The sequence below is a fragment of the Camellia sinensis genome, chromosome 14 (assembly GCF_055761805.1).
Source record: "Camellia sinensis isolate YWXY chromosome 14, ASM5576180v1, whole genome shotgun sequence".
NCBI lineage: Eukaryota > Viridiplantae > Streptophyta > Magnoliopsida > Ericales > Theaceae > Camellia > Camellia sinensis.
Genome location: NC_138974.1, coordinates 14,895,380 through 14,918,508, shown reverse-complemented (window position 1 = coordinate 14,918,508; position 23,129 = coordinate 14,895,380). Strand labels below are relative to the sequence as shown.

At 39.7% G+C, this 23,129-nt stretch overlaps 1 protein-coding gene across 1 annotated transcript in view; it reads left to right on the top strand.

The window, feature by feature from the left end:
• The window catches only part of LOC114322739 (ubiquitin carboxyl-terminal hydrolase 8), a 33,013-nt gene that overhangs the window by 5,004 nt on the left and 4,880 nt on the right, over positions 1 to 23,129 (top strand). The window contains exons 4-8 of the mRNA XM_082906478.1: positions 8,760 to 8,819; positions 8,961 to 9,056; positions 21,881 to 22,195; positions 22,438 to 22,578; positions 22,653 to 22,823. Coding sequence (XP_082762604.1) covers positions 8,760 to 8,819; positions 8,961 to 9,056; positions 21,881 to 22,195; positions 22,438 to 22,578; positions 22,653 to 22,823 — 783 coding nt within the window. The remainder of the gene's footprint in view (positions 1 to 8,759; positions 8,820 to 8,960; positions 9,057 to 21,880; positions 22,196 to 22,437; positions 22,579 to 22,652; positions 22,824 to 23,129) is intronic.

The window sequence follows — 23,129 nt, the reverse complement described above, 5'->3', positions numbered from 1 at the left end:
AAAAGTTATGTTTCGAAAAATCTTCAAGTTTAAGACATTTTTCCAACTATAATTATCTAATGATTTTAATTTTTTGAAATTAAATAGAAAACTAAAAATGTCTGCATTTATACAATTGAAATTGTTCAATCCTACTCTCAATTGAGGAAATAACATGATATACTATGTAGAAAATTTAATGTATAAAGAGAAATAGAGAATTGTATTATTGAATTGATTGATGTATGTTGTTTATTACAAATGGTGAGGGGCTCCTTATATAGGAGATGTAGTGGAGTAGGTGGTAGTAGGTGGTAGTGGTAGGTGTGTAGTAGGTGGTAGTAGGTGGTGGTAGGTGTAGTAGGTGGAGTAGGTGATGGTAGGTTTTAACAGCCCCCCGCAAACTCAAGGGGGATAGGAACTAACCAACTTGAGTTTGGAGAGAGTAACAAAACAAGAAAATAATCTGAAAAATAAAAAATGGATAGGAGACACTGTATGGTCGTGTCAGACCGTTGTAGAAGACTGTATGGTTATGGCAGACCGATGTAGAAGACACTGGCTTGTGTTGGACTGATGTAGAAGACAGTTTATGGGGTCATGTCGGACCATTGTAGCAGACAATGTTGTGACAGTTGTTGTGACAGTTTACGGAGTCTTGCTGGACCCTTGTAGAAACTAACCGGAATCAATGTCGGGACAGTTTACAGAGTCTTGTCGGACCCATGAAGGAGCTAACCGGAATCAATGTCGGGACAGTTTACTGAGTCTTGTCGGACCCATGAAGGAGCTAACCGGAATCAATGTCGGGACAGTTTACAGAGTCTTGTCGGACCCATGAAGGAGCTAACCGGAATCAATGTCGGGACAGTTTACAGAGTCTTGTCGGACCCCTAAAAAGTCGCACCCTCAAAAGGTGTGCCCAATCTTTCAAAAGGCGTGCCATCAAAAGGCGTGCCCAATCCATAAAAAGGCGTGCCATCAAAAGGCGAGCCCAAGTCATAAAAAGATGTGCCGGACATGATGGCGAGGCGCGTCACCACATTGGCTTGATGCGCGTGTCTGCCTCTTCGTCATGGTCTTTATAAACCGAAGCGGAGGCTGAGGCTGAGGCTGAGGCAGAAAACCTGCTAAAAAACTCTGAAAAAAATTCTTCGTTGTCTGAGAGAGAAACTCTGTAATACTCTGTAACAACTGTTGCCCAGAAAATGGCCTCGTCTTCCCGTGGTCTGCTCACTCTCTTTCCCCACCTCAACGAGTCAACAAGAGAGATAACTGGTGCGGTGGCCCATGAACCTCAACCAAACACCTCTAGTTTTGCTCCGTTGAACTTTCCGATGCGGTCGGTGGAGCAAAAAATGGCAGTGCAAACGGATATTGAAGCCAATCAGTATACACTGAAGTCATGTGTGGAAACCATGACTGCGGTCACAAACTTGTCGCACCGGCTGCAGAGTAGGACAAATGAGGTGCAGCAGTTAAACTCCCAGCTGGCTCTGCTCCAACGCATGTATAAGGATGCGCGAGCAGAGATAAGTGTGCTAAAGGCAGAAAACAAGGAGCTGAAGCGGAAAGCCACCGTGATGTTTCGATTTGGAGGTCCGCCATATGCTGCAGTGGAGGAGCAGGGTGGAGTGATCGTGCCCAGTGGAGTGGGAAACACGGAGGCAACACCGTCAAGGGCCACCCAGGACGGAGGCAAGAAGAAAAGACCGGCGGAATAGGCGAAGAAGTGAGGTCGATGGGTGGTCGGCTGCAGAAAAGAAAACAAAGCTGTTGGTGTTGTTGTTGTTGTTTTTTTTTTTTTTTTTTTTGTGTAAAATTGTGATCGGGGTGGATCCCTGAGATGAATAAAATATGGTTTGGTGTGCAAAGCTATATGGTATGAAATGAATTGGAAAAAGATTAAAAATAATGTGAAAGAAAAATAAAGAAAAAATAATAAAAATATATTTGAAATCAAAAATGAAAGATGGGGGAAATAAGGAAAGTGGTTTGGAGAAAATAAATAAAAATAATGGAGTTGGGAATCAAACGGAGGAGAGCACCAATTAAGTTTTATAATAAAAAATAAAAAGGTCGGGAAAGTTAAAGTAAGAAAAAAATAAATAAAAAAAGAAAAGGGGAGATTCAAATATCTATACAAGAAAAGGTGAGATTCAGAATATATATATATATATATATATATATTTTTATTGGTATTTATTTTTATTTATTTATTTATTTTGTGTGTTTTGTTGTTTTATTTTATTTTATTTTATTTTTTGTTTGTTTTTGTTGGGGGAAGTGAATGTGTGAAACCGTGTGAATGGTTCACATGGGGCTGTCTCCCTTGTGTGATAAAATAATAAAAAGAAAGTTGGGTGGTTTGGGGAAGTGAATGTGTGAAACTGTGTGAATGGTTCACATGGGGCTGTCTCCCTTGTGTGATAAAATGTAAAATAAATTGATCTATATTATTGATTGATTGTTTGTTACAAGTTGTTGTATACAATTCCTATACAATCTATATATAGAAGAAAATGTGGTAGTAGGTGTAGTGGAGGTGATAGTGGGTTAGGTGAAGTGGAGTGTGTGGTGAAGTGGAGGTAGGTGAAGTGGAGTGTGTAGTGGAGTAGGTGAAGGTAAAGATGGGAAATTCTAACAGCCCCCCGCAAACTCAAGGAGGATAGAAACTAACCAACTTGAGTTTGAAGAGAGGAACAAAACAAGAAAATACATAAAAAAAAGGATAGGAGACACTGTATGGGGGTGTAATAACCATGTAGAGGACAGTTTATGGGGTCATGTCGGACCGTTGTAGAAGACAGTTTACGGGGTCATGTCGGACCGTTGTAGAAGACAGTTTACGGGGTCATGTCGGACCGTTGTAGCAGACAATGCTGTGACAGTTGTTGTGACAGTTTACGGAGTCTTGTTGGACCCTTGTAGAAACTAACCGGAATCAATGTCGGGACAGTTTACAGAGTCTTGTCGGACCCATAAAGGAGCTAACCGGTATCAAATGTCGGGACAGTTTATAGAGTCTTGTCGGATCCATAAAGGAGCTAACCGGAATCAATGTCGGGACAGTTTACAGAGTCTTGTCGGACCCTTGGAAAAGCTAACCGGAATCAAATGTCGGTACAGTTTACAGAGTCTTGTCGGACCCTTAAAAAGTCGCACCCTCAAAAGGTGTGCCCAATTTTGTCAAAAAAGCGTGCCATCAAAAGGCGTGCCATCAAAAGGCGTGTCCACTTTATCAAAAGATGTGCCATGAAAAGGCGGGCCAGTTTGTCGGGCGGCAAGAGGCGCGCGATACGCGTGGCTGCCTCGGCTATTTAACCAAGACGAAGGCTGAGGCTGAGGCATACCATTCTGAAACCTCTGAAACCAACCCTTCGCTGAAAAACTCTGATCCTGCGGAGAGAGAAACTGTGGAACACTTTGTTGCCATTCTGTCACCAACCCTTCCGAACATTACCAGTCTGAAATTGCTATTTCGCTGAAACACGTAGCAACCCAAAAACATGGCCTCTTCTTCCCGTCCAGCGACCCAGAACCTGCTCACGCTCTTTCCAGAACTGAACGAGCCCACAAGAGAAATAACTGGTGCGGTGGCCAGTGAACCTCAACCAAACACCTCTGGTTTTGCTCCATTGAACTTTCCGATGCGGTCGGTGGAGCAAAAAATGGCGGTGCAAACTGATATTGAGGCTAATCAGTATACTCTGAAGTCATGCGTGGAAACCATGACGGCGGTCACAAATTTGTCGAACCGGCTGCAGAGTAGGACAAATGAGGTGCAGCATTTAAACTCCCAGCTGGCTCTGCTCCAGCGCATGTATAAGGATGCACGAACAGAGATAAGCGTGCTGAAGGCGGAAAATAAGGAGCTGAAACGGAAGGCCACCGTGATGTTCCGTTTTGGAGGTCCGCCATATGCTGCAGTGGAGAAGTATGGGGGAGTGATCATGCCCAGTGGAGTGGGAAACACGGAGGCAACGCCGGCAAGGGCGCCTCAGGACGGAGGCAAGAAGAAGAGACCGGCGGCAGAGTAGAGAAGAAAAATCCTGCCTGTGGATGTGGTTTTTTTTTTTTTTTTTTTTTTTTTTGTTTTTGTTTTTGTTTTTTTTGTTTTTTTGTGTAAAATTGTGACCGGGGTGGATCCCTGAGATGAATAAAATATGGGTGGTTGTGCAAATTTGTAAATTGTGTTGGGGTTGTTTTTTGTTTTTTGTTTTTTTTTTTTTTTTTTTAAGGGAAATATCTTGGGGCATGTGAAAGGGAAAGAAAAATAAATAAATAAAAAAAAAAAAACAGAAGAAAGAAAGAATATTAAGATGTTAGTGCGTAGAAAGTGGTTTTAAAAAAATGAGATGATGATGTTTGTTTGAACAAAGAAGAGGAAAATAAAAAAAAAATAAAAAAAATAAAATCAATCACTGCTCAAAGCACGGGGTGAAAGAGTGGGTTGAAATATTAAAAAAAATGATTGGTTGGAAAGTAGAAATAGGAGAGAGAGAATGAGTGGGGGAATGGGGAGAGTGGGGATGCTTTTAATAGAATAAAAAAAAAATGTTTGTGCAGAACGGTTTCTTTTCAAAGAAGATGGAATAAAATAATAAAAAAAAAAGAAAAAGAATTTTAAGTGGGTTTTCAAGGTTCTGATTTACAGCTCACAAAGAAAGTGGTATTTGTTGTTTCTTTTCAAAGAAGATGGAATAAAATAATAAAAAAAAGAAAAAGAATTTTAAGTGGGTTTTCAAGGTTCTGATTTACAGCTCACAAAGAAAGTGGTATTTGTTGGAAGGAGAAACAAATTTAGACTTCTGTTAACAAACGCCTGGCCATGTGATGTCGCTTCTGTTAACAGATATATATATTCATACATTTCACAGTCATCCCCATGGATATGTTGTGATCACAGCGATGGTACTCGAAGCCCTCGGATCTGAGGAGTAATGCCACCAGGGCCACGTGGCTCGAATCCATGGCCTGGAGAGAGAATCCAGTGGCGGAGCAGGCGAAGTCCCGACAGATCTGGGAGAGGCGACAGATCCGACGAGCCTTCCCGGCGGAGACGACGACAGATCGAGAGACGCAGATCCAATCTCGCCCTTTCCTTTCCCAGTCTTCTTCGGCAGAAGATTCTGATGAATGTTAGGTAAAACTCCTCCATTCGCAATCGTCACAGACCCCAACAACTTACTCAACTCCTCATCGTTCCTCACAGCCAACTGAATGTGCCTCGGAACAATCCGATTCTTCTTGTTATCCCTCACAGCGTGCCCGGCAAGTTCCAAAACCTCGGCAGCGAGGTATTCGAGGACGGCGGAGAGGTAGACGGGAGAACCAGAGCCGACTCGCTGGGTGTAGCGGCCTTTTTTGAGGAAACGAGCGATTCGGCCTACAGGGAATTGGAAGCCGGCCTTGTTAGATCGGGAGACCGATTTTGAAGCTCTGGGCTTGCCTCTGCCGAGATTGCTCTTCACTGATGGTGATACTACAATTGTAGAGCTCATGGTTGGTTTGGGATTTCGAAATTTGAGAGATTGAATAGATAGGGTTTGTTTCGGCGAGGTGTTGAAAAACTCCAGCGGGCAGCGAAGGTATGGTTGCCGGCCGGCTGCCCGCCGGAAAGAAAGGAATATAGGCCTAAATCTTATGGCTCTGATACCATGTAAAATAAATTGATCTATATTATTGATTGATTGTTTGTTACAAGTTGTTGTATACAATTCCTATACAATCTATATATAGAAGAAAATGTGGTAGTAGGTGTAGTGGAGGTGATAGTGGGTTAGGTGAAGTGGAGTGTGTGGTGAAGTGGAGGTAGGTGAAGTGGAGTGTGTAGTGGAGTAGGTGAAGGTAAAGATGGGAAATTCTAACATAAAATAATAAAAAGAAAGTTGGGTGGTGTGGTGTGGATGGATGTCTCTTAAAATGGGTGTGTGTATGGCCCTCTCCCTCCCTAACCCGAGAGAGAGAGATTGAGGTGGCAGTGTGTGTGTTTGCAAGTTCCAACTTCTGCAATGCTCTGTGAGAGATAGAGAGAGAGGTTGATGCCGAGAGAGTAAAAGAAATTGAGAGAGAGAGTAGATGTGCCAAGAGAGAGCCAGCCTCCCCTCATGCACACCACCGAGGAGAGGAGGTTACTTGACGAAGGGCTGAAACTCTTCCCGTCATTTTTCAAATTATGGTTGATGCTTGGGCAGCTGGAGGAACGGCTTGGTAACTTGGAACAGGCTAAGGAAGCCTATGAGTCAGGTTTGAAGCACTGCTCCAGTTGTATTCCCCTTTGGCTTTCGCTTGCTAACCTTGAGGAGAAGATGAATGGATTGAGTAAAGCTCGAGCAGTTCTCACCATGGCCAGGAAGAAGAATGCTCAGAACCCTGAACTCTGGCTTGCTGCAGTCAAACTTGAATTTGAGAACCATGAACCTGAGAGGGCAAGAATGCTTCTTGCTAAAGCTCGAGAAAGAGGAGGTACAGAAAGGGTATGGATGAAATCTGCCATTGTTGAGAGAGAAGAAAATTCCAGCGGGCAGCAGAGGCAAAGTTGCCGGCCGGGCTGCCCGCCGGTGAGAAAAAAATACAGGTTTAAATCTTATAGATCTGATACCATGTAGAAAATTTAATGTATAAAGAGAAATAGAGAATTGTATTATTGATTGATGTATGTTGTTTATTACAAATGGTGAGGGGTTCCTTATATAGGAGATGTAGTGGAGTAGGTGGTAGTAGGTGGTAGTGGTAGGTGTGTAGTAGGTGGTGGTAGGTGTAGTAGGTGGAGTAGGTGATGGTAGGTTTTAACATACTATATAAAGGAAACAATCAATTCTAAAAGATTCTTCAACATAGTGTATTATCTTGTAATAGGCATTTTTGTCAAATAGTTTCTTTCTATGAATTATACTTTTTTCAAAAAATACTAGTTTGATTTCCATTTTTGTTCCAATCTCTACAAATGAATTCTAGTAGATGTAAATTCATTTTCTTTATAATGCTTGAAGAAATGATAACTTTTAATTGTTCTAAAAGAGGCATTTTCTTTTTATTTGGAAGATCCTAGCAATGGATCCTTTTTCAATGTTTGACCCATTATAAGTTTTAAAAAATAATTCATAAGGATGCTCTTTTTTTGCTTGATCACACGAGGCTTGACCGACTTTAGTTATTGGGCCCAGTGAAACAACACACGTCTGGGCTATGAAGCACGGGCACCTCTCCGATATCTGCGTATCAGTGTCGGACACGAACATGTGTCGAACATGCTGTGGACACGTGTTCGACACTCTCCTGAGAGTGCCCCCTTTTTTTTTTTTTTGAATTTTTTGTTGCTGGACACGTTTGGGACATGTGTTGGACACTACGGGGTGCAAAACATAATTTCTGAAACTTGAAGTGGGGGTCAAATTGTAAAAAATAAAATTAAAACAATTAACCCAATTTGGAACCCTACAATTGAATTGATTGAAAAGAAGAGACAAGAGAAAGAGTTGCTCACTATGAAGCACGAGTACTCCAAAAATGGTACCGTGCGGATACCAGGTGCGGGTACACGTACTGGGTACGTTGAATGCATGTCGGGTATGGCAAATACATTTGGGTACGTCGTGGGTACGGCAAGGTGATTATTTACTTATTTATTTTTTTGCAGCTGCTTGAATTTATTGCAACCTTTATTATTCTTCTTTCAATTTTGAAAATATTAAGTAATTTATTTCCAACACCTTTTACCCATGAGTCATGGTTTTGCTTTCTTTTGCATCCTGTTTTAGACAATCAAAAAAGAAAAAGAAAGAATTATATAACCTTTTAGACAAGTTGTTCTCTTTTTAGTTTTGATTTGTATGTTGGATATTTAGCTATAAATTATTATTTTTTTTTTTTTTAAAAAATTTACGTACCTCAGCCGTACCCTTACTTTACTTTTTTAAGAATTTGCTGTATCGGCATACCCGTATTGTACCCTTACCTGCACCCGTGCTTCATAGGTTGCTCACTGCTCGTTGCTTGTTGCCATATCAAAGGAATGTTCTTCGATTCTCTTCTTCTTGTTCGATCTTCTTCTTCGAGTTTTTCGATCTCTCTCTCTCTCGGTCTCTCTGTTTTTCTTTGCTCTCTCTCTCTCTCTTTTCTTCGCTCTCGCTATCTCCGTTGCTCTCTTCTTCTTCTTCTTCTTCTTCTTTTTTTTTTTTTTTTTTTTTTTTTGTGCTGAATGTAAATGTTTTTTTTTTTTTTTAATTTTTTAATTTTTGGCTTCTCTCTCTTTCTCTCTCTTTCTGTCTTTGATTGTTATTATTATTATTTTGTTGGCTAATTAGTTTTATTTGATAGAACAAATTAGTTTTATTTGAAGAAAAATCAAATTGTAGTTGATATTGCTGAAATTATTAATTTTAATGTTGTGTTTATTAATTTTATTATAAGAACCAATTTTTTATTTTGAAATACAAAATGTTTTTTCTATATAATTTTAACAGTACCTTTCAATGATTTTTTTATATAATTTTATGACATAATAAATAAATTTAATTATATATATTGAATGTGTCCCCAACGTGCCGTGTCGTGTCTCCTATTTTTTGAAAATTTGCATGTCCACGTGTCCGTGTCCGTGTCCGTGCTTCATAGCTTCTGGGCTTTCCCAATTCGTGGCCTTACTAAGGGACATTAATAAGGACATTTATCAAATAGAACAATATATATCATTAAAGGTCTTAAAAATTTGGATTGTTCTTTGTTTTAATTCTATTCTTTCCATATGTTGAAGTGCGTTTGTTGTATTTTTGCAGGACAATGCAGTCGATCGCTTCAAAAGAGCTTGCAAGATTTTCAGTGTCGAGTCTGAGCTAGTAAGCTTTCAATTATTTGGTTTTCCTAGGGAGACACTATATATTTGAAGTAAAATTGGATGGTTTGTAGTCTATTTTATTTTATGTTTCTGAAAGCCATTGTATTGGAGTGTGTTGTTTCTAACTGATGTTATTATGCAGTTACACATATGGGATTTTTCAGGGCAGACAACCCTATTTTCCTCATACGACAACAAAAAGTCAGCAAAAGAGACTCAACGGCAGCCCGAGCAGGAGGTAAGTTGTAGATGTGTGATAAGATCTATTTTCTCTTTCTTACAATTCTTATTTTCGCTTTACAGGTATTCTTAATTAAAAGAAACTGATGTCATCCATAAAATTAGTTTCTATTACTTAAAATTGTCATACTTCTATTTAAGTAAAATCTGGTGGTGCAACATTTATTTTCTGTTGGCTATTGTTCTCCAGTTTTCTTTTAAGCATATTTATCAAGTGAGGTAGACAACAATTGGGTATAATGTGTAAGAAATAGATGTATTATTGATTGATATAATGTTATATATTACAAATGGTGAGTGACTCATTATATAGGAGAGGGTGAGTGTAGTAGGTGAGGAGTAGGTGGTGGTAGGTGATGGTAAATTGGTGGCAGGTGATGGTAAATTTTAACAGCCCCCCGCAAACTCAAGGAGGATAGAAACTAACCAACTTGAGTTTGGAGAGAGTAACAAAACAAGAAAATACATAAAAATAAAAGAGGATAGGAGACACTGTATGGTCGTGTCAGACCATTGGTGAAGACACTGGATGGTGGTGTCATAACGTTGTAGAGGACATTGTATGGTGGTGTCATAACGGTGTAGAGGACACTGGATGGCGGTGTCAGACCGATGTAGAAGACAGTTTATGGGGTCATGTCGGACCGTTGTAGCAGACACTGTTGTGACAGTTGTTGTGACAGTTTACAGAGTCTTGCTGGACCCTTGTAGAAACTAACCGGAATCAATGTCGGGACAGTTTACAGAGTCTTGTCGGACCCATAAAGGAGCTAACCGGAATTAATGTCGGGACAGTTTACAGAGTCTTGTTGGACCCATAAAGGAGCTAACCGGAATCAATGTCGGGACAGTTTACAGAGTCTTGTCGGACCCTTGTAGAAACTAACCGGAATCTATGTCGGGACAGTTTACAGAGTCTTGTCGGACCCTTGTAGAAACTAACCGGAATCTATGTCGGGACAGTTTACAGAGTCTTGTCGGACCCTTAAAAAGTCGCACCCTCAAAAGGTGTGCCCAATCTTTCAAAAGGCGTGCCATCAAAAGGCGTGCCCAATCCATAAAAAGGCGTGCCATCAAAAGGCGAGCCCAAGCCATAAAAAGATGTGCCGGACATGATGGCGAGGCACGTGAGTGCCTTGGCTGGCGCGCCCGTTTGTCGTCTGGCGTCAAGTGGCGCGCGATACACGTGGCTGCCTCGCTATTTAACCAAGGTGGATGCTGAGGCTGAGGCAGACAAAAAACTTCTGAAAATCCTCTGAAAAAAAAAACTCTTCCTTTGCTGAGAGAGAAACTCTGTAATACTCTGTAACCAACCCGTCTCTGAAACACTCAGCAACATGGCCTCTTCTTCCCATCCAGCGACCCAGAACATGGCCTCCTCTTCCCGTGGTCTGCTCACGCTCTTTCCAGAATTGAACGAGTCCACAAGAGAAATAACTGGTGCGGTGGCCAGTGAACCTCAACCAAACACCTCTGGTTTTGCTCCGTTGAACTTTCCGATGCGGTCGGTGGAGCAAAAAATGGCGGTGCAAACTGATATTGAGGCCAATCAGTATACTCTGAAGTCATGTGTGGAAACCATGACTGCGGTCACAAACCTGTCGCACCGGCTGCAGAGCAGGACAAATGAGGTGCAACAGTTAAATTCCCAGCTGGCTCTGCTCCAACGCATGTATAAGGATGCGCGAGCAGAGATAAGTGTGCTAAAGACAGAAAACAAGGAGCTGAAGCGGAAGGCCACCGTGATGTTCCGATTTGGAGGTCCGCCATATGCTGCAGTGGAGGAGCAGGGAGTAGTGATCATGCCCAGTGGAGTGGGAAACACGGAGGCAACACCGGCAAGGGCTGCCCAAGACGGAGGCAAGAAGAAAAGACCGGCGGAATAGGCGAAGAAGTGAGGTCGGTTGGTGGCCGGCTGCAGAAAAGAAAACAAAGCTGTTGGTGTTGTGTGGTGGTTTTTTGTTGCTGTTGTTTTTTTTTTTTTTTTTTTTTTTTTTTTTTTTTTTTGTGTAAAATTGTGATCGAGGTGGATCCCTGAGATGAATAAAATATGGTTTGGTGTGCAAAGCTATATGGTATGAATGGAATTGGAAAAAGATTAAAAGTAATGTGAAAGAAAAATAAAGAAAAAATAATAAAAATATATTTGAAATAAAAAATGAAAGATGGGGGAAATAAGGAAAGTGGTGTGGAGAAAAGAAATAAAAATAATGGAGTTGGAAATCAAACGGAGGAGAGATGATGATGGTTTTTTTTTTTTTATTTTTATATATATAATATAATAAAAAGAGATATATATATATATATATATAATAAAGAAAGTGGGGAACAAGAGTGTAATGAAAAGAAAAAGTATAGGTTGGAACATCGTGGGTCACATGGGTGAGTAAAAGAAAAAAAAAAATAATAATAAAGAAATGAAAAGAGGGGGACAAAAGTTGGTGTGATGATAAATAAATAAGAAAAGAGAAAAGTATATATATAATAATAATAAGAATAGGGAATTGGTTGGCCCGAGGAAGTTCAATGCATTTGCTGATTGATTTATTTATTTTATTTGTTTGTGGTAGAGTCGATCACATGGGGTGAGTAGTGAGAAGAAAAACAATGTGGTTATCTGTGTATGATAGGAGAGAGAGAGAGATTGAGTCACCCTCTCTGTTGTTTAACACCAAGTGGAGAGGCAGTGGTATAGGAGACAGTCCAACCATAGAACAGAAATGGGTCTTCAGCTAAAGCAACAACGACAAACAAGCAGAGAGAGCTATAGAAGAGCAAAGAAAGCCGGAGGGCATTGGATCGCCATCTCTCTCTGCAAAGTCTCTCCCTTTTTTTTTTTTTTTTTTTTTTTTTTGGTCCTTCAGTTACCCACAGTTCCAACTACGAACTGAGAGAGAGAGAGAGAGAGCTGCCCTCTTCCTCTCTATCTTCGTCTCCTTTTTTTTTTTTAGTCATTGCTCCTCTACCATTGTCTCCGAGGGTGAATTCGACAAGGGTGACAGGCGGAGCGCCGCCGCCGGAGCACCGAAGCTGGGCCTCCTCAATCGCCGGTGAAGCGGAATCACTAATTTCTTAACCTTGCTCTGATACCATGTAAGAAATAGATGTATTATTGATTGATATAATGTTATATATTACAAATGGTGAGTGACTCATTATATAGGAGAGGGTGAGTGTAGTAGGTGAGGAGTAGGTGGTGGTAGGTGATGGTAAATTGGTGGCAGGTGATGGTAAATTTTAACATAATGGTATAGCAATTGAGTTGACTCTGAGCCCCATGTATCTTTTGAAACATGGAAACCAATTTTACATTTTGTGAATCAATAAAGCAGAACTGAATTCAATTTTTATGACGTCAAAAATAAAAATCATGTTTAGTTGATTGCTTGAATTATAAATGTACTATACAAGTAGGTATGTGCTTTGTAGCTAGTGAATCTTACCATGGTGGGGTGCAATATGGTACTTATTAAGGTTATCATTTACCCTTTACTCAAGAGGTTTAATATAGACGTCAGGTTATTTCTTATTTAATATTTGTATTTGTACTAAAACCTGTTTAGACATTCGCTACACTTAACAGCAGGGAAAAAAAGATATCCATTATTCTATGCTTTTGGTTGAGTTTGGTATTGATTTGCTTTGGAATAGACCTTAGTTCGTGGTGGTTGCGTTCCAAACATGGGATCAAAGGGGTTACACGTTCTATCATATGAAACAGAAGATATATTAAGAAAAGGTTATAGTATAAGGATTTGATTGCATAGCTTATAATGTCTTTTCAAAATAGACCAACTACTAAATGTATTTTCCATTCCATAGTAAAGACTCTTGCACAATGGTTTTAGAATTGTGATAAAAAAGTTTTTTCTTTTGTGAACTAAGATAATGCTTCAATGTTCACCTGAAAGACTGAAAGGACAGTACAGGACCTTCTGCTTCTGGCTTATGCTCCCTTCCATCTCATTGAGCTTTAAAATGGTAAACTATGAAGCACGAATAAGGACATGGGACATGGTGTTTTAAAAAAAATTAGGAAATGGGAAAAAAAATATTTTAATGTTTATAAAAATTTCATCCATAAATAACCAAAATAATTAAAAAGTTGAAAACTAACACTAATTTAATATTAAAAAAACACTAAAATTTAATAAACCAGAGACTAGATATGTGTTGTGTTAGGTTTCCAGGGATCATTAGAAGTTAGTCTCTCAATGTCATAATTGTGGGTAGATTTATGTTGTGTTGTTTGATTCGATGGTTGGATGAGTTTGATATATTTTTTACATTCAACTCTTATATTTCCAAATATTATAATATGACCCTTGGAATTAGCTTTGGAAAATTAAAATAAGACCCTGTCGTGTCTAGTGGAAAAAATTATCAAAAAAATGGACATGCCATGTGGTGTGTTAGACACATGTCCTTGTGTGTCACGCCACGTCCGACACTACTATGACACCTATTTTGAGGTGTTGATGCTGTGAGAATATTAGGTTAGGTTTATATATATGGTAGTGTTTCCTTTTCTAAGAGATTGTATAGGTGTATATATATGGCAGTGTTTTAGGTTTATATATATGGTAGTGTTTCCTTTTGGTTTTAGGGTTAGGTTTACTATATAATCAGATGTATTCTTTGTATTAGTACACAATTTGAATATACAAATTTATTCAGAAACTTACATGGTATCAGAGCCGTGTCTGAAACCCTAGTTCTTACCTCTGATTGATTCGAAGTTTTCTCTAGTTCAAGGTTCTGCCTTTGATTCAAAGTTCTCTCTGGTTCGAAGTTCTCTGCTTTGGTGCTTCCTTTGACTTAGGATAGTTGTGTTCAGTCTCCCTCTGGTGCTTCTAGTTCAGTGCCTTCATTTGACTTGGGAATATTTGTGGTCTCTAGGTCAAAATTCTTGTTATTATATTTTGACCCTACTTGGTTATTATATATTTTATTCAGGACCTTTGCAGTTTGTAGGTTCTTTGGATAATTTGTTGCTTATTACAATTTGACCCATCTGATTCTGTTTGTGGGTAATTACAGTTTGAACTTAAGTTTTCTGTTTATGATGTCTTTGGCTTCTGATGAGTGTGCCTTCTGCTATCAGAGGGTTCATTGGAAGTACCACTGCCCCAAGAAGGGACGTTTGTCTGCCTCTACTCAGCAGTCTTAGAACCAATTTTGGGTTCCCTCTCGTTGCTTATATTGCATCTGCTCTGACTCTTGATCTTGACTTGGCTTCCTTGAGTGCTCAAATTAGTCAACTTCAGCATATACTGTCTATCTTCCAACCATCCCCATCTGCCTTCATTATTTCCTCTCTTCATTTAGGTTTGCTTAGGTCTTCTTCAGGTATTTCTTCGTCTGTCTGAATTTTTGACTCTGGTGCCTCTCATCATATGACTTTCCATCTCTCCTTACTTCAAAATTGTACTTTCCCTCCGTTTCCTATTAGTGTTAATTTGCTAATGGATCTGGTATATCTGTTGTATCTGTAGGGTCTGTCTTATTGTCTACTATGCCTGCTATTTTTATTCCATCTGTCCTTTATGTTCCTCAGTTATCTGTTAGTTTATTATCTATTAACCAGCTTGATGCCTCCGGTTTTGATGTTATTTTTTTTTCTTCTATCCGTTCTGTGCAAGATCTTATGTCCAAGAAGCAGATTGGGACTAGTTGTAGAGTTAAAGACCTCTATGTGGTGGAGAGCCTACATCTGCCTATGACTACCTCTCTGATTGCTTTTTCTTCTTTTCAATTAGATTCTTTCTTAAGTTCTTTCTATTTGTGGCATTCTAGATTAGGACATTTGTCTGCTGGTTGCTTACGGTCTTTAGCTTAGTCGGGTATATTAGGTAAAATTTCTCCTAGTCCACTTACCGAGTGTCGGGGGTGTAAACTTGCCAAAATGACAGCCTTGCCTTTTCGTGAAAGTACCTCTATATTTGATATACCGTTTTTTTTAGTTCATACTGATGTCTGAGGTTCTTCTCTTGTTCTCATTAAAGGGGGTTCTGCATACTATGTTTCATTTGTTGATGACTGCACCCGTTATACTTGGGTTTATCTTATGACTCATAAGTCTGACTTCTACCAGATATACCGTACTTTTCAGTCTATGGTCACTGCATAGTTTGGGTGTCCTATTAAATTGTTGTGGTCTAACTTGGGTGGGGAACACTTTAAAATTGAGTTCTTTGAATATTTGGCCAATTTGGGGACCATTCACCAAACTTCCTGTACTGATGCATCTGCTCAAAATGGTTGAGCTGAGCGTAAACACTGTCATCTCCTTGAGACAGCTAGGTCTCTCTTTCTCTCTGCCTCCGTTCTGGCTTTGTTTTGGGGTGAGGTAGTTTTTACTGCTGTTTTTTTTCTCAACCATATCCCTACCACCCTTCTTTCTAATCGGTCTCCTTACGAGGCTCTGTTTTCTCAACTTCCTAATTACTCCCTTCTTCGTCTGTTTGGGTCTACTTGTTTTGTCCTTTTATCCCGTAAAGATATGACCAAACTTAATGCCTGGTCTGTCGTATGTGTCTTTTTAGGTTACAGTCTTACTCAAAAAGGTTATCGTTGTTATGACCCTGTTTCCTGCCGCTTTTATTATGTCTCTCGCCATGTTGCCTTTCTCGAACGTTTACCTTACTTTTAGCTTCCTCCTCTCACAACCCTAGTTTCCAAAGAAGATTTGGTTCATATTGATCCATTTCCTTTTGAGGTCTCTCTTGATGAGTATATCTCTATTGTTCCCTATGAGCTTATTCCCTCTTCTTTTTGTACCACCCCTCCTAATGAGTCCCTCTCTACAGACTCCCATGAGTCTGCTCCTTCCTCTCCTCCTCATTTCCGCCTGCTCGTGTTCCTTCTCCTTCTCCTTCTCCTTCTCGTCCTTCGATGTTAGTCTATTCTCATCGCAAGGCTTTCCCTCCACCAGTTGTCTCTGCCCCTGCTGCTGATCCTTTTGTTTCTGACGACTCTGATCTTGCTAATTATAACTATCCCACTCGCATCCGTAAACAGGTAGTCAAACTTGGTTTTGCGAAAATATGTTTTTCTTCTTCATACTGTACATTTTTGTCTGCTATACACTCCTTTTCCGAACCTCAGTCTTACAAGGAGGCCTATCAGGATCCTCATTGGATTCAAGTCATGGAAGATGAGTTGTCTGCTTTGCAGAAAATTAGTACTTGGGAGTTGGTTCCTTTGCCTGCTGGTAAGAATTTGGTTGGTTGCAAATGGGTCTACAAAGTCAACACTTATTCTGATGGTTCTCTTGAGCGCTACAAGGCTCACCTGGTTGCCAAGGGTTTTTCCTAGGAGTATGGTATTGATTATGATGAGACCTTTTTGCCCTTGTTGCCAAGGTGAGTATTGTTCGTACTTTGATATTTGTCCCTACTGTTCGTCATTGGCCTCTTTATCAGATGGATGTTAAGAATACTTTTCTTAATAGTTATCTCACTGAGGAGGTTTACATGCGTCCTCCTCGTAACCTTCACCATTCCTTTGGATGGATTTGTCGTCTTCAGTGTGCTTTGTATGGTTTGAAGTAATCTCCTTGTGCTTGGTATAATTGCTTTCAGATTGTTGTTACTGAGCTTGGGTTTTATCTTTTTGTCCAAGACTCTGTTTTGTTTCTCCTTCACACCTCTGCTGGGTTTGTTGCCTTATTACTGTATGTGGATGATATGATTATTACTGGTTTTGATTCTTCTACTACCTCTGAGGTCAAGCAGCATTTCTTCTGCACCTTCGAAATGAAGGATTTGGGCCCATTGCAGTACTTTCTTGGTATTGAGGTTGCTTCTTCTCCCAAGGGTTACTTTCTGTCTCAGGCCAAGTATGCTAATGAAGTTATTCATTGTATTGGTCTTACTAACACTAAGCTTGTTAATGTGAAACTTAATACTACTGATGGTGTTCCTCTACTTGATCGTATTTTATATCGGGAGCTCGTGGTTTGCTTAGTCTATTTGGCGATTACTCGTCCTGATCTTGCCTATGCTGTTCATGTGGTTAGTCAGTTCGTTTTTGCTCATCGTTCTACAAATTGGGCTTCTTTGGTTCGGATTCTTCACTATCTTCGCGGTACTATCTTCCAAGGATTGTTATTGTCCTCTACTTCTTCCTTGGCTTTAGTTGCCTATGTTGACGCTGATTGGGCTGGTGATGTTACAGATCGTAAGTCCACTTCTAATTTTTGTATGTTTCTTGGCGATTCCTTGATTTCTTGGAAAAGTAAGAAACAAACTATTGTTGCTTGTTTTACTGCCAAAGCTGAGTATTGTGCTATGGCTCACGCTATTGCTGAAGTAGTCTAGCTTCGTTGTCTTTTATCTGACTTGGGCGTCCCTTAGTCTTTTCCGACCTCCCTCTATTGTGATAATTGTAGTGCTATTCAGATTGCCCATTACACTATCTTCCATGAGTAAACAAAGCACATTGAGATTGATTGTCACTTTGTCCTTCAACATCTGTAGTCTGGCTTTATCTTGCTTCCTTTCGTCTCTTCGGTTTTGCAACTTGTTGACTCTTTTAGTGAGACTCACACCACTGCTTGGTTTCAGTTTCTTCTTGGCAAACTCTCAATGTTTTCTGCTATAATACCTTGAGTTTGAGCGGGTGCGTGAGAATATTAGGTTAGGTTTATATATGTTAAAATTTACCATCACCTACCACCAATTTACCATCACCTACTCCTCACCTACTACACTCACCCTCTCCTATATAATGAGCCACTCACCATTTGTAATAAATACAACAACATATATCAATCAATAATACAATTCTCTTTATACATTAAATTTCAACTTGGTATCAGAGCAAGGTTAAGAAGCTAGTAATTTTGCTTCACCGGCGGGCGGCAGTCTCGCCTTGGCCGCCCGCCGGACCTCAACACATACCTCCTCTCCAATCACCGCCAATAACCACTGCAGCAACTCAAACCACTGCTAGCTCGAATTGACGCCAACTCTTCCAGTAACTCCAAGAACCGAGTAGAGGCCCCTCCAATCTGCATCTTCTCCATACTTATGTTGCGAGTTGCGGATAACAGATTTTCCCTTCTCATCCTTTCACTTGCAGAGACCCCAGTTGTAATGAGATCCATACCAATGGTTCCAGTGGAGTGATCTGTTGCAGACTGTTGCAATGCAACTTCCAGAAGACGAAAAGCCTCCATCACATCTCTCTATCTCCACCGCTCTTATTCATCATTTCAGACTCCAAATCTCGAAGCATTTGCTGTGCCCTCTCATAGGCCTTGAGGTGGGAGTCCACACCTCTTGGGCCATCCATGGCTGCTGGTTTTACTCTCCGAAGAGTCTCCTTCGCTTCGGTAATTCTCCCTTGCTTCATCAAGCAAATACCCAAATTGCACATCTTGTTATTGTCTGGTGCAATCAATAATGCTCTGTGATAAGCATCTTCCTTTTGGCAGACTTGAAGACCCACTCACTCATATTTTATTCCACTATCACCATACACCCACTCACTCATATTTTAATCCATGAACTAATCTGAGGCAATCAAGACACCCCATCTCTCTCTCTCTTCCTTTTGGCAGGATTGAATACCCACTCACTCATATTTTATTAAACTTTATTTATTTATTTCTTTTAATCACCTTTTACACCTCCCTCACCGACTCCCTCACCACAAAATAGAATTTTTATTTATTTCTCTTATCTTTTTTTGTGTTCCCTTTTTCACAATACACAAAAACAAAAACAAAAACAAAAACAAAAACAAAAACAAAAACAAAAACAAAAACAAAAACAAAAATATAAAAAAAAATATATAGCTTTGCACACCAAACCATATTTTATTCATTTCAGGGATCAACCCCGATCACCATTTTACACACAAAAAAAAAAAAAAAAAAAAAAAAAAAAAAAAAAACACAACACCCACAGATTTGTTTTCTTTTCTGCAGACGGCCACCCACAGACCTCACTTCCACTACTCTGCCGCCGGTCTCTTCTTTTTGCCTCCGTCCTGGGCGGCCCTTGCCGGTGCTGCCTCCGTGTTTTCCACGCCACCGAGCACGTTTACTCCCCCATACTCCTCCACTGCAGCATATGGCGGACCTCCAAATCGAAACATAACGGTTGCCTTCCGCTTCAGCTCCTTGTTTTCTGCCTTTAGCACACTTATCTCTGCTCGCGCATCCTTATACATGCGTTGGAGCAAAGCCAGCTGGGAGTTTAACTGTTGCACCTCATTTGTCCTGCTCTGCAGCCGGTGCGACAAGTTTGTGACCGCAGTCATGGTTTCCACACATGACTTCAGAGTATACTGATTGGCCTCAATATCAGTTTGCACCGCCATTTTTTGCTCCACCGACCGCATCGGAAAGTTCAACGGAGCAAACACAGAGGTGTTTGGTTGAGGTTCACTGGCCACCGCCCCAGTTCTCTCTCTTGTTGACTCATTGAGGTCGGGAAAGAGAGTGAGCAGCCCACGGGAAGACGAAGAGGCCATATTCTGGGTAGCTGGACGGGAAGAAGAGGCCATGTTTTTGGGTTGCAGAGTGTTTCAGCGACGCAGCGATTTCCGACTGGTACTTTCAGAGAAGGATTGGTTACAGAGTGTTACAAAGTTTCTCTCTCCGAAAACGCAGAGTTTTTCAGAGAAGGGTTGGATCCAGAGTATTTTCAGAGTGTTTCAGTCTGACAATGTTCAGAGGTTTCAGCCTGGTTTGGTTTCCACAGCCTCCGCATTGGGTTATATCGACACTGACGACGCGGCCGACACGCCACTCTGTCGCTCACGTGCCTCGCCGCGTCTCCGGCTCACCTTTTGATGGCTCGACGCTTTCTGTCGGGCACGCCTTTTGATGAAGTGGGCGCGCCTTTTGAGGGCGCGACTTTTGAGGGCTCACTATATATATCCATATATATATATATATATTTGGGCAGCCTATATACACCATCATACAGTGTATTTTTTAAGGGTCCGACAAGACTCTGTAAACTGTCCCGACATTGATTCCGGTTAGCTCCTTCAAGGGTCCGACAAGACTCTGTAAACTGTCCCGACATTGATTCCAGTTAGCTCCTACAAGGGTCCAGCAAGACTCTGTAAACTGTCACAACAACTGTCACAACATTGTCTACTACAACGGTCCGACATGACCCCATAAACTGTCTTCTACATCGGTCTGACACCGCCATCCAGTGTCCTCTACACCGTTATGACACCACCATACAGTGTCCTCTACAACGTTATGACACCCCCATACAGTGTCCTCTACAACGTTATGACACCACCATACAGTGTCCTCTACAACGTTATGACACCACCATCCAGTGTCTTCACCAATGGTCTGACACGACCATACAGTGTCTCTTATCCTCTTTTATTTTTATGTATTTTCTTGTTTTGTTACTCTCTCCAAACTCAAGTTGGTTAGTTTCTATCCTCCTTGAGTTTGCAGGGGGCTGTTAAAATTTACCATCACCTACCACCAATTTACCATCACCTACTCCTCACCTACTACACTCACCCTCTCCTATATAATGAGCCACTCACCATTTGTAATAAATACAACAACATATATCAATCAATAATACAATTCTCTTTATACATTAAATTTCAACTATATATATGGCAGTGTTTCCTTTTCTGGGAGATTGTATAGGTGTATATATATGGCAGTATTTCATTTTCTGAGAGATTGTATAAGTGTATATATATGGCAGTGTTTTACGTTTATATATATGGTAGTGTTTCCTTTTAGTCTTAGGGTTAAGTTTACTATATAATCAGATATATTCTTTGTATTAGTACGCAATTTGAATATACAGATGCTTCATAGATGGTAAGCTAAGTGTATAAGTTGGTAAATTTTTACTAATTAAAAATAATGGAATCAATATCACAACTTACAAGACTTTGGATTTCTAGGAGAGAGAAATTTTGGATACAAGAGCTAATCAGCTTGTTTGGTTTGGATTTTCAGGATTCACCTTTCAAAAATTGAAATTTTTTGTTGTCTGTATTTTTTTGTTTTCATTGAATTCTTTTAATATTCTAATCAATTTTTTAAGAAAAAGTATAATATTTATGAAAAAAAACTTTAGAAAATTCACTAAATATCAAAAATATAAAAAAAATACGAGAATTCAATACATTTTTCATATTCTTGTGTAATTATTGATTTTTTTAAATATTTTTTTATAAATATTTTATTTTTAGATACATTTAAGTAAGGCGCATCTAAAAAGTAAAAAAATTGCTTAAAATTTTAAAAATATTCACTAAAAACAAAAAAATACAAAAACCAAAAAACTCAATTTTCTAGAAATTGAATCCAAAAGATTGAAACTAAACACACTGAATAAATCTTTGAAATTTACAATTTTCAAATGTCAAAAGTTAGTTATTGAGATACTAACCACCTATTTTTAGACAAAGGCTAGCTTCAACCAACAACTGCCAACACGCTAATTCATATCAGCACTCCCACCGTCAAAAGAACTTGTCCTCAAGTTAGGAAAATACAAGAACACAAAGTTAGGAAAATACAAGAACACACAAGATTAGTCTACAACATAAGGCACCAAATGCACCCAAGATCTCCCAGTCATAGTGGCTGTACCATGTTTGCTATGCAAGAAGAGGATGCAGAAGATTGAGGGAGCCTAAAATGGTCATGGACTAGCCACTCTGTTTATGTCATTTTAAAAAGAATTAAGTACAAAATTCTGTTGACTTATAACACCATGTTGCTTACTAAGTTAATTATCATCATTATTTTTTACGTCTTATCAATTTGTATGAGCACTTATGTTTCTTCCCTTCTTGTTTGTCTGTATACAGATTCTCCTTGAGTTGCAAGTTTATGGGTTGGCAGATTTCAATAAAAGCAGAGATGTGAAGAAAGATGATATGAAGGGGCTTCTTCCTAATGGGACTTCATGTACAATGAATGGTGGCACTGCCAATTTGAACTGTAGTTTTGTTGGGGGCTCTGGTGAATCTGGTTCTTTGGGCTTGACAGGATTACTAAACCTTGGGAATACTTGTTTCATGAACAGTTCTCTTCAGTGCTTGGTGCACACACCGAAGCTCGTGGACTACTTTCTTGGAGATTACAGTAGAGAAATAAATCATGACAACCCCTTAGGCATGGATGTATGTTGTCATCTGTTATTGTCATAAAAATGCCATGGTCCTGCATGAATTTTTCTCTTTCAATATCTATTTGTTCTAATATTAATATTTCCCCCCTTTTTTATGTTTTTATTTGCATTCCTTTTTTTTTGCACAAAAATGGCATTAAATTCATGAAACTTTTTTCCTGAAGATATTCTGTGGAATCTCTTATAATGACTTCCCTTCTCAAGTTTATTACTTTTTCTCCATTTCTTGGTCAGGGTGAGATTGCTTTAGCATTTGGCGATTTGTTGCGGAAGTTATGGGCTCCTGGAGCAACTCCTGTAGCACCAAGAATGTTCAAGTCAAAACTTGCTCATTTTGCTCCTCAGTTCAGTGGTTTTAATCAACATGATTCCCAAGTTAGTGTTTCCCTTTATCTGGAATTTAGAATTCTAGCTTCTGTCTTTCGAGTTATGGAACTGATTTTCTGTAGGAGCTTCTTGCTTTTCTATTGGATGGGCTCCATGAAGATTTGAATCGTGTAAAATGCAAACCGTACATAGAAGTCAAGGACGGGGATGACCGGCCTGATGAAGAAGTAGCTGATGAATATTGGAAGAATCATCTGGCTCGCAATGACTCTATTATTGTTGATGTGTGTCAAGTGAGTATCATTTTTCTGGTATCCTCTGCATTTTTTATTTTGGAAATGGAGTATTTCAATCTTCTTAGATTTGTACCCTGAACACTTCTTAAGATCTAGAATGTGAAACTTACAGAACCTCAGGATGTTGATCTCCTTTTCTAAAGGAAACTATAGTTCAGGTTTCTGGAATCCTTTTATAAACTTGTCATATGCTCTGCTTTCTTATTTTTACTGTCTCAAGAAAGGAAAAAATGAAATTTCTGGTTTCAAGATCTAGAATATTAACATATTGCCCTTCAATTAGTATTTAAGGTTAGATTTGTG